The sequence below is a fragment of the Branchiostoma belcheri genome, unplaced genomic scaffold, assembly GCF_001625305.1.
Source record: "Branchiostoma belcheri isolate BF01 breed outbred unplaced genomic scaffold, Haploidv18h27 scaffold66, whole genome shotgun sequence".
NCBI lineage: Eukaryota > Metazoa > Chordata > Leptocardii > Amphioxiformes > Branchiostomatidae > Branchiostoma > Branchiostoma belcheri.
In genome coordinates, this window is record NW_017804309.1 from 1,670,717 (window position 1) to 1,682,943 (window position 12,227).

At 41.3% G+C, this 12,227-nt stretch overlaps 1 protein-coding gene across 1 annotated transcript in view; it reads left to right on the forward strand.

Annotated features, from left to right (window-relative positions):
- The first annotated feature begins 738 nt into the window (after positions 1–738).
- LOC109483680 (AP-5 complex subunit mu-1-like) overlaps positions 739–12,227 on the forward strand; it is a 13,504-nt gene continuing 2,015 nt past the window's right edge. The window contains exons 1-14 of the mRNA XM_019786717.1: positions 739–1,009; positions 2,913–3,051; positions 3,316–3,420; positions 4,891–4,961; positions 6,025–6,103; positions 7,912–8,043; positions 8,206–8,286; positions 9,074–9,130; positions 9,564–9,683; positions 9,936–10,088; positions 10,476–10,576; positions 10,912–10,997; positions 11,341–11,474; positions 11,790–11,886. Coding sequence (XP_019642276.1) covers positions 936–1,009; positions 2,913–3,051; positions 3,316–3,420; positions 4,891–4,961; positions 6,025–6,103; positions 7,912–8,043; positions 8,206–8,286; positions 9,074–9,130; positions 9,564–9,683; positions 9,936–10,088; positions 10,476–10,576; positions 10,912–10,997; positions 11,341–11,474; positions 11,790–11,886 — 1,429 coding nt within the window. The 5' untranslated portion in view covers positions 739–935. The remainder of the gene's footprint in view (positions 1,010–2,912; positions 3,052–3,315; positions 3,421–4,890; positions 4,962–6,024; positions 6,104–7,911; positions 8,044–8,205; positions 8,287–9,073; positions 9,131–9,563; positions 9,684–9,935; positions 10,089–10,475; positions 10,577–10,911; positions 10,998–11,340; positions 11,475–11,789; positions 11,887–12,227) is intronic.

Genomic DNA, 12,227 nt, shown 5'->3' on the forward strand with positions numbered 1-12,227 from the left:
AGCCGTCCTCGTTTGAGTCGTAGGCTAAGAATAGCGAGAGCCCATCGCTCCCCAGGGCTAACATTCCCGCCTCCCTCCTCTCCCACCGCCGGTAGTCCAGGTACATCGCCACCCCGCGGCGGCCAGCAGCACCACGACAGGCACGCACACCCAGAAACAACACGAGCGTAGTTTACTGGGACCGCGTCCCGTATCGGTCGCGGCGTCACCCCCGCCACCGTCCCTCTTGTCAGGCGGCTCCCTGGTCCCTTTCGACGCCATTGCACTACTCCTTACTCTTAATAGCACATGAAGAAGTCGTATGAAGTTCGGCTGAAGTTCGATGGATTGGGATACAATGTGAAACTACGGTGAAAAACAACACAAAGTTATCCCTCGGCCCAAAGCCAGTATGGATCGGACACCTCAGACGCACTGGGACATCCAAACGTCCACAGTGCCACCCGGAAATGGCAAAAACCTCTGCCAGACTGTACCATTATAAAATTAGGGTGAATCATTTCTATTTATTTTTTTTTAAATAATAAACAATTAAGTTGCACTAAGTATACTTTCCTTAAGTTACACTCAAAAACTGTGTTTATGTATGTTTTTTTTCTTTATAGGCCAGAAATATCTTTTGTTTATAAGTTTTAGGAAAATATATTTACAAACATTCTCCTATAATCACGTAGAATATTCCATTCTGCTATTGGTCGGATTTGCACCAATCAGAAATCCGTATTTTCTGCAGGCGGGGTGAGAGGTCAGGGTATGGGTAATCATCATCCACAGCATCCTCATCATCATCTCCTCCTGCTGGTCACATGGTTCAGCTCAGCTCCGCATGCCTGGAGGAGCTTTTCTCTCCAAACAAGAGGTGTTCACCGGATGTGAGGCAGGCAGACAGACACACACAGTGCTAGCACCATCTTAGAGCAAAGCAAGCTGCAAAGATGAGCGTGCGTGGTCTGTGGGTGATTTCACCAGGGACTGGAGAAAACAACCCTGCAAGCATCCTCTTCTCCAGGTGAGATGGTAGCTTAGTACTGGGCAGCAGACTGTCTGGGTGTGGGATGAACAGGTTTTATTGTTCTTGTGCATCGTGATGTACATAATAAATGCACCGTTTTAGAACCACTTTGTTTCCCATGGTCTCCACGCATGCCAAACGATTCAAGGTTTGTTCTGTCATATGTTAGACTGTGCATGACAGATGCAGGTGCACCCCTGCTTTTAGCCTCTAATGTTGTGTCAGCTTTAGCTTTAACCCACTTCTGGCTCTGACTCGCAGCCAAGTAGGCTTCTCTCGGGTGTCAAAGCTAATACATGTATGATGTAACGTTAGAGTAATAAGCATGTCAGGAGCTCCAGGATCCATTTCTCTGACCCGTTAGTTATTGTTTAAACAGCTCTATGCTATGCACATTATGTGACCAAAGGACAGTTAAGAAAAATTTGTTTTGCATTCAGTGATCTGATGAAGTCTGTGTTACTGTAAGCACAGGACAAGTTCGTCTTAGACCAGTTGTAGTTCCATTGGATTGTCACATCACCCTGCAATGGCCAGGCCTCATACTAAGCAGTAGAGAGAAAGGATTACCTTGGAAAAGTCAGCTGCAAGGGATACATAGCCTGTGTTACACAATCTCTTGCTGTCGGAGGATGATTGGATCTCCTTTCTAGGTGTCTGACCAGTAGAATGGCTATTACTAGTAGACCTGTGATGTAGTGAGGCAGCTTTCATTTAAAAATCGGGGAGAAAAAAGGGAAATGTCTTGCATTGGTACATGGATGGCAAGATGTGCCTGACTTAGTTTGTTTTGCATAATCAGTAAACCGCATATTACCCCAGTTTTGTACAGTCCTAGTATTTACAAGCTACATGTAATCTGGACTTTAAAGGTTTGATCCGCTCACACCGGGAAGGACCCCTACTCTTTTTTTAGAGTAAGTGTGGTGGGTCCTTTTTCGAGGTGACTCTCCTCAAACATATTCTAACTCCAAGGTACAGGCAGCAAAAGTGGAGGTTTTGTAATTAAGAGTCTATCATGATCATAATGATATGTGAATGTGATACTTGCTGCTTGGATCCCCGCCCAAAAATGAAGACTGTTTCCTTCCTACTTATTGGATTTTACAACATGAACTGTTGCAAAGGCCTCCCAGATGTGGCTTTCTTCGACAGAAGGCTTCATTAATTACACATAATTCACTTCCTTCCTATATGAGCTGAGATATATGTGAGCTTTCGAATCATTGCTGTCCCTGCTCTTTTATGACTAATCAAAGAATTTTGGCAGTAAATATGGCATACAGTTGGTTGTTCAATGAAGAAGTTGGTGGCTACATATCGGGGGCCAACTGGATATGGCTTGGGCAATTTGATAGTCTCACTGGACAATTACAGATACACCAGTAAGTAAGGGATAAATATTTCTATTAGGTTATTATTAAATACAAGTCATCCTCAAATCCAGATGCACTGGTCAATGGGGCTGATGAGAGATTTCCTATTTCTTCATGTACCTTCTTTGGCACATGATGACTGGATTTATGACAACAGAAAAATTGACGCAAAGAGTCCTGGTTTAATGTTGATCATATTGCAAATGGCTTTCCAGCCCCCCCCCCCATCTTTTATAAGAACCATTTGAGTCACAGTCACATTCATTGTAGTAGTTACACAATTACAATGCCTTCAAATTTTCAAGCTGGCTGTGAAAAAAACCTGCTGACATGGATTTAGGACAGCAGGAAGGCAGCTGAATTTTGTAGCACACAATGTACTACTATCCTAAGAATGAATCATTTTGAATTGAAATAAGAAATGAAGAAACGAGTTAAATTGGCGTAGCCTTAGCTTCAAATGACTTACCAGCCTGATGAGGTAACTGGTCTTACCGTAACTCGGTGTAACTTTCCTCTCGTAGCCACTACCCAACGGTGGAACGCCGGGCAGCTATCCGGACTGGGGGAGCCCGAGGAGGGAATACTGTACAGATCCTAGATGATGTGGCATTCTGTAATGCACTTGTGGAAGAACTGGGACTTAACAGGACCAGCAATAAGGTAGGGCTGTTAACACAGATGGTGTTCCGCTTTTATTTTGTTGAGTCTATTAAAAAAAGAATTGTTATATTGTATCAGGTATAATACAGCATGTCTAACCCTCAGTTACGGGGAACAACAGACGATAAACTGGATAGAAAGAGAGAGATGTTTTAAAAAATTTCAAAATCTGAAGAAGAAAAGTAGTACATGTACAAGGCGAGGTACTGAGGTAGCCTTGATGAGCCCTGCTTGATGCTGACACCAGACTCTCCGTACCTGCAGTTTGTCTCCTGGCGCGACACGTGTCAGAAGCTATCCCAGGAGCCTGTGCATGAGCTGCGCCTGGCTGACGGGACAACCCTCTGGCCTGTCCTCATCATCGAACAGGTAAGGGACCAGCAAGAATGAAGGAAGGAAGGAAGGAAGATATAAGGAAATAAGTGAAGTAAATGATTATAAGAAGCACTTGATCAGATTGGTTGGTTGAAAGAATGAATAGATAATTGATGATACACATGTATGACTTTCATTTATTAATACATTGGTAGGTAGAATAAAAATGAACCCACTAGCTTTCCCATGGTAACAATCCCTGGTAAGTCAGGTAGCCTGGTGGCTGCTTGTCAACTGAACCAGAGGAGTGAAAATTAAGAACATTGTGATATTACCTCAACCAATATCATGTACTATACCAAACAGCTGCAAGGAAAGTATTCACATTCACATCAGCCATAATGGAAGCTAATCATGTCTATTTAAGGCTGGCCCGGATCCATACCAACAATGTATAATAGACATGCACGAACTTAAGACCAACATAAGAGTTGAGGTATCTCATTAGAACCAATCTAATAATGGACTACTCTGAGCCGAGAGGAAGCGCAGTATTTCCAATTATTTTGCATGACTAGGCAGATACACAAGATGGGAACCCAAGAAATGGGAGCCCTTTTTGTAAATGGATAAAAGTCATTTAATAGCAAAAGAATGAAGTAAAGAAGATAAAGGGTAGATTTCTCTGTGTGCTTCACCAATATGTGAGGCTTGCAGCAGATGTTGTCTGGCAGCCATTATTCCTTGTCTGGAAATAGTCTGGAATAACACAAACAAGTACAACCCTGTCCATGATTAATACCAAAGCACAGAACATGTGCATGTAGTCTGATGGCCCAGAATGGCTGAAATTATGTAAAATTGTCACTCTGAAAAATTATCCACATTATGTCCTTTTGTAGCAAATTGACAGCATTAGAATTAGAAATGATTTGAACTGTTCACATACAGTATGTTCCCAAGCTATTGCCAAATATCATATTTGCTGCATTGTGAATTAAGAGCACGGTTGTGTTCCCTCCAAACAAAAATTCTCTTTCAAGTGATTCTCTTGTAACAAAAAAAGACTTTTATCCTACAAATGACACAATAAAACAGCCAAATTATTTTTTTCATGTACATCTGCACCACACAGAGAAGAGTACCAGCTTCCACTACAAATGTATTCAACCTTTATAACCCTGCTGACAGATATGGCAAACTTCATCCCCTTACCCATAGTGCAATGCATCCCTTCTAGTCAGATAATAAGAATAGCAGCTATGATAATACTGCATTGTGTATGTTGGGATTTCAGTGTATGAAATATAACGTTACATGTACATAGACACACATACAAACACACATACACAGGTACACATACATGTGCACACACGTGCAGATACATACACACACTCAAACACTGACACACATGGACTGACAGATATACAAGTCAAGAACCATACTTCTCTCCTTTGAGTTAGGATAATAAAAAAACATGCCTTGTTTACATGAGGAAATCTTGATGTTGTTTTCCCTGTGCAGCATGGCCTGCTGTTCTGCTGTCTGCCATTGGTGGAGGGGGACACCACGTCCAGACCTCCTCTCATACAAGTGTAAGTATGGTTTATTACCTCTGTATATAGAGATATTGTCCATATGTCCATAGTTATTTGAATATAGTAGAGTCACAGCAAGTTAGGGCAAAAATGGTGAAATGGCAGACTGACAGAAAGGTCAAATAAGAGGACAAAATGGTTTCCCCACATGTTGGTAAAAAGTGAGGTCTGATTGGATAAAGGCATAAAGTTTCCACAATAACCAACAATATAATTCCAAAAAGATTAGGTATTTACAAATCTACATAAATCCAAAAAGTATAAAGCATCATTGGACCTAGCTGTGAACATATATCAGCAAAAAATATGTCAGACTATATGTAGATTCACTGATTACACACGTTAATAAGGAGTTAAGAATAGATGTGCCTGAAGTGATCTATGATTGCCTCCTAATGAGGTAGGCCCGCAAGTCACTAAAAGTTAATTGCAACACGTGTTGAACCATGTGTATCGCGTTGAACTATTCTTAGTTACTTGTTACAAGAATAGCAGTGATTGTGGATGAATGATTGTGACAGTTTCTCAGTGGAGACTGTTACATGTGTTGTATATTGATGAGGCTACTAGAATGACGGACCACACTCCACCACGGCTTGGGCAAGACTGATCCAGAGACACGAGGTCCCTGTCCTTTATTGGTCTTAATTGACACCAGATGTAGCCAGAAATAGCCACAGCATAGAGGTTATTAACTCAACATCTTCCACATGTACCATGGGCACAGGAATCAGCATAGCAATGCAATATTTATTTAGGTACAAGTCTAAGTGTGCTTGTTGCCTCTATATACAGATGTTTTGTTTTTTTATGTGTTTGTTTGTTTGCTTTTGTATCTGCAATTATAAACTGAATACAGTAAAGTCACAGGAAATAAGGGGGGAAATGGTTTAACTGCAGACTGACAGGAAGGTCAAACTGGCAGTCAAAATGGTACGTCTCCATGTAGACTGGGAGAAATCATCACGGATGCAAGAGAGGACGTTAGGTCAAAGTCCTAACCACAACCTAAACACCAGGCCATCAATGCCACTTTCAGTGTATGGTTGTGTTTCTCCAGTCCAGGGATAACTGCTGGTTTCTCCCTGTTGCTTGGCATCCTGGACTTCTTGGGACAACTGCCGAAAAACATCACCAAGGTAACAATCTTCCTATCTCCATATCACATCAAGGAGGTTAACCTCCTTGATCACATCAAGTATATTTTTAAAAAGCCTGTCAGAAATAGTGTGCTGTCCATGTTGCTGAAGTGTTACCGAGAAGAACTGACCTGTCAGAAACAGTGTGCTGTCCATTGTTTTGACATATATCTGTAAGGGAAGAACAATTCTGTCAGAACTAATGTGCTGTCCATGGTACTGAAGTGTCAGTAAGAGAAGATCTAGCCTGTCAGAAACAGTGTACTGTCCATGGTACTGAAGTGTCAGTAAGGGAAGAACTATTTTGTCAGACCTGATGCGCTGTCCATGGTACTGAAGTGTTAATAAGGGAAGAATTAGCCTGTCAGAAACAGTGTACTGCCCATGGTCTTGATATACATGTATCTGTCAGGGTACATTGTCATCATCATCTGATTAAAAGAGCTGAACACACCTGGGTTTGAAAATTATTTTTGGTGCACAGAAAAAATTACAAAATTACAAACCTTATCTTAAATTCTATAGCTTACTTAAAAAATTGTAACATAGTACAACAAAAGTTTCATTATAATTGTACAAGTGCTCAGAAATATATATGTACCCAGTATTTTGATCACTCAACATCTGTAAATCATGAGATTAAAGCTTTAAGGGGGCACACCCCAGTTTATTTGGGGCCTCTTTTCGAAGCTGCACACCCTCAAATCTAGCGACCGTCTCTGGCGTGGAATAATTCGGAAGGAGAATAACTGTATATGGGACGAAAGGGTATCTCTTCAGCTACAAGACAAGCTGAGTTTGGTTTCTTCAACCTTTTTAAGTTTGGTAAAATCAACGGAAAAAACATTATTTTCACTCCAAAATTAATGCCCAAAATTGCAAATTTTCGCGTAGGATAATCCCACAAAAAAAAATTTTCCGGCAAAAATGACTGATGCTGGCAGAAAGACCCAAGCCTTGACTATACCCGAGTAAATTATAAAGAAAATTCTAGTACTGTAATTTTCTAAACAGTCCACGGCGCGAGGGGTTGCAAATCCACCCCTACGAAGCCACAGAGCGAAAACTAGGTCAAACGGGCGGATTACACTTGGCGCGCAAGGATACCCGGAAGTAAGGTTCGGAGCCAAAAGAAATTTTCACCCCAAAATCACCATTTCTTACACTCTTCAGCCATGTTAATGTTTAATGATACTTCGTGGCAGTTTATAAGAAATGTCACCTCAAACTTGGACCCTCAAAACCCTTTCGTCACTTTTTTACAACGGACTATCACGGACCCCGGTCGCGCAAGAACTGGGGTGTGCACCGTTAAATCAGTATTTTTTTTTCAGTAGTAGTGATCTATCAGTGAAAAGGTTACGAAGCAAATTGGGTGGAACCGTTCTCATTCTGTTGTTGACAGATGAGAAAGGTAGAGGTGAACTACCAGTAGAGGTTACTGGTAGTTCAGGAAAAGTCCCTCTGATCCAACCCCTGATGGAGTGCCTCTCTCTCACATACCAGACTCTCCAGCTCACAAACAGGAAGTGTGAGCTAAAGGCCACTTCCACTTCAACGTACCTGGCATCAGTATGCAGTAGTCTGTTTTGTATCTCTGTCTCCTTTCCATCCTGTTAAACCATTCCATCTTTAAAAAAAAAGGTTGGATAGCAATAGGCTATACCCTCAAATTTGTAGCATTGCCATACATACTCAATGCTGTTATTTATATCAGTTAGACTGATCACAAAGCAGTCTGGGTAAGGGTTTCAAGACTGTTGTCTCTGATTACATTGTTTCATATGTGTGTGGTGTCTCACCTCTAGAGTTCACCTAAGTTCCTGGAGCTCTATAACTACCTGTGCCACGCTGCCCCCTTTGGGTCACCTCTGGACGTTGACCCCTCCACTGTGACCTCAGTGTTGCTGGACAGACCTAACCCTGTGCCCAAGGTCAAGGTAAGGTCACTAGAGAAGGAGGTAAAGACTCAAAATTTACCACATCTTTGTACCAGAAATGCCAGTAGATGTTCTGTTGTAGCTTCAAGCAAGCATTGATGGCTAAATGGAACATACTTTAAAGCACTTCTAACATTTTGCTACTGATGACTGTTATCCTAGCAACCTGCCTGGAAGCCGAAGCTCTTCAAGGGAAAGCCTCAAATCTATTTTGCTATCACAGAACACATCAAGGCAGTGCAGGTAAGAGTACATGTAACATGGGACAGCCTGTCCCATTCTACTGTAACTGATTTTGCTAACTGTTTATAATAACACTGTAAATTCATTTATGTTTAGGGGATTTAATTTTGCAGTAGGAGTAGAAACACCACTCTAATAACATTGTAACACTCCATGGTTTTATATTGGTAGAGGCACAGCAAAAAAAAAGATAAAGCCCCCATCATCATTTCAAGATCTACAGTATGCAGTATCATATTGTCTTAATTTTCAACAGTGTCAATCTTTAGTATTACAAGAAACTGTATATAGTACAGGCTAGATCCTGTTGAAATTAAGACCATCAACTCAGTCTTCTTCTCACATATTTTTTGGTCTTCATTTATAAAATATGAATGTAGTATAGATGAATTTATGAAATATTACTGTGAAGACAGTTCAAATAGACGTAGCAAGGATTTTAAAAGATGTGTCCAAAGGCACATTTCTGTTGAAACACACTTCCATATTTGATCAAACATCCTTCTCAAAGCCCATTCACAAACATGGTCTCCTGCAGTCCTGGTAATTTGGCATCCTGGTGAGTGGGCGATGATCCTGATGTTATTTCCTGTCAACAGCACCTGCATCAAGTCATTAGATTTTTGGCAACACCTCAATGACATGCCGTGGAAGTTCTGTGAAAGTAATTTATATGTTGAAAGTACTCCCATGTTGAAAGTATTCCCATGTTTTTGGCGTAATGTTAAACAATAGTACAGTCCTCTGTTTGAAATGTGAGAGTTTTTTCTCGATCTCCCTGTCACAGTATGACAAGAAGGGCCAGCCAGATGCGTACATGGTGTATGGCACAGTCACATGCAAGGTAAGCATTTATCCCAGCTCATGTGATTTCACAGATCATTAGTACCTCAATTGTCAATATATAGTGGAAAGGGTACAGAACCAAGCTGGCACATTCTGTATGAACGACTACAATATGGGGGTTACTAAGTGTTGCCAAAATGAAACTAAACCTACAAATTCATGTAGTAAATAGTTTTATGAGTTGACTCAAACAAAGATTTGTGGCAACATGCCCCAAACAAAACACACTTGAAGGGGTGAATTCTGATCTATTGTACATGTTGTGTATTACCTTTTTTTCTTGTTGTTTCTATCTACAGACAAAGCTGGAAATTAAGGAGTGATGCCCCACAGGATGGTGAATTTGTCTTTGCCTGCCCCACCCATGGAAAAGCCCCTGGCTAACACTGCGGCTTTTTGTTTAATTGTTTGTTGTTATTGTTTATCTACAGACAGAGCTGGAGGGAGTAATGCCCGACGTGACTGTAAACCTATCGTTGCCAGCCCCGCCCCTGGGGAAGCCCCTGGAAAACATCCTGGTGCACCCCTGTGTGCAGAGCACTGACACACAGGTTAGTACTGTTCCAACACAGCCAAGTGTACAGCATCATGGATTACTGATGCTACATGACGTAAAATTAACCTTTTTTTTATGTGGCGGGTACTCTGCAGAATTGGATAGGATGGGAGTTGGCATGACAATAATTATTTGCTTTAGTCTCTTTGCGATCACAGGAAAGGAAATTTCCATTTTTTTTGTCATTGTTGTTTTCTTCCATAACATACAAAGTATAAACATGGGCATGCTTCTGTCCATCCTGCAGACTCTAAACAACTGTGCAAGCTCGTCAAACCACCAAACAGCGACCATGGGCCCGTACAAGCTGCGCTTCACCCCTCCCCTGCACATGATCACCCTGTGCCACTACACCTCACAGGTCCGCGAGCTACCCATCAGGGGGTACTACCAGATGAGGGTAAGAAAGGATTTAATGTTTTTTTTTGTTTGCTTGTTCAAATCCCAGGCAGGCCCCAGCGTTGTGCCTGAGAGAAAGGTACTTTACGCTCTACACTTTTTTACCTCCTTTGACTCGGGTGAAAATGAGTATGTAGCTTTGGTTAGAGATGTTTACCTGGATTGAATTTAAAGCTGGAGTCCTTCTGTTTAAGAAGAGCCAGACCTCGTCACCTCGGGCATGTTAAAGAACCCATGGCCACTACACTTTCAAAAAGAGTAGGGGTCCATCCCAATGACAGTAGTTCAAACCTTCATGGTTTAGCAGCATAACACAAGGATCAATTGATGTGCAATTAGGTCTTGGCCTATCAAAGAAATTTTTAAATTATCTTTCTTTTTGCTGCAGGGAGATGGGAATAAGGTGAAGCTGCTAGTGCAACTGAAGCTTGGCTCCAAGGTCAAGAACCACTTTGACTTCTGTGAACTGCAGATCCCGTTCTACAACAGGTAAGAAGAGTCGAGAAGGACCTTATTTCTTCCTTAAGATCTATTTTTTATCAGACTTGATGTTGTAAGTCTGACATTACTTTATTAATACTTCTATGAAAAATGCTCTGATAGGCCCCCTAGGACATGACTCACTCAATCACTCTTTAAGTCATCCTCTTGCAGGGTACATGTACTTCAGATGGTAAAATCCACAAACAGTTATGTACCCATGACAAATTTAGATAAAGACTAGTGCAAGTTAGATGCAGGTAGACATCTGAAATATGCTTTAGCCTGCATATGCTGGTGGATTTTTTTCATCCCTGATGTCAGAAACCTTATGTGTTTTCCAGGGGTCCGATCCAGACCCACAAGACGACTCCCTCCGTGGGCTCCACAGTTCTGTCTGTGGACAGAAGAATTCTGGCATGGAACATTGGTATGTTTGTTACCTCCGTTTGTGTGTTTTGCTTCTGTAATATACATTGTATGCTAGGCATGTTGGGGGGCACAGACAGGAAGTTAAGTCATCAAAGGTCCCAGAAAGATCCAAGAAAAAGTTTTCTCATTCCTAGTCTTCAATTTCATGCTATTGCATGCATGTTAGCTATGCATGTTTGTTCCCTAATGGGAGACAGTGGAAAAATGCAGACAGAAGTAGCTACAGTAATGAACGAAACAAGAAAATATAGATGTGCTCCCTTACAGGAGACTTGTACACCTACATGTAGAACTTGTAACGAAAAATTCTGATGTTCTCATCACTCCCTTGTGACCTGTAGGTCAGAAGTTCCCCACCAGATCCCTGGAGGTCCAGCTGAATGCCACCGTGACCTTTGCAGAGAACATGGCCACCCCGCCCCACAGCCTGCTGGGAGAGGACCCCTTCTGCACAGGCCTCAACTCTTACGCTCAGGTACGCTTCAGGACATCCATAAGCTATCATAGACCCATTGTCTAGAACAGTCTACCATCCAACACACATACGGACCCAACTCTGTCCTCTTTTGAGAAACTTTTGCAAGAACTGAAACAACCCAAATGAACAGATACAGACTATGTGCCAAGTTTTATTTTTCCATGTATGTGTTTTTTGCATGTGTAAGGATATATGTTTATGAATTAATTATGACAGTATGTTTATAAATTTATCAGGTAACCTGTATCTTGTTATATTTTATCTGACCATGACCTCTTTCCTTATGAATGTGTGATTGCCTTGATGTTGCAGCTGTACTTCAGAGTGAGTGACTACACCCAGAGCGGCTGTTACATCGACCAGCGCTCCATCCAGGTCTACCCCAACACCAAGCACAAGTCCATCATCAGTAAGCGAAATACACATTCTTACAGAATGATACAAAACTGGACAATAATACATTATTATAGAACGGAATAATTCAGAACGTCATCTTTAATCTTACATAATACAAAATAAATAAAGCAACTGGATAGATTCAGAAGTTTCAGATGGCATCCACTATTTTTCATCAGTAACTGTTGTTTAATTCATTTTCTATTATGTATTGGTCTACCTGGATGTATAACATTCATTGACATTATTCTGAACTAATTTTGTCATCGATATTATGAAGGGATTTTTCCCTGAAAGTAGGCCCATCATCAGTAGTACAAATCTGATGCCAAATGACTACCTCAACATAGACAT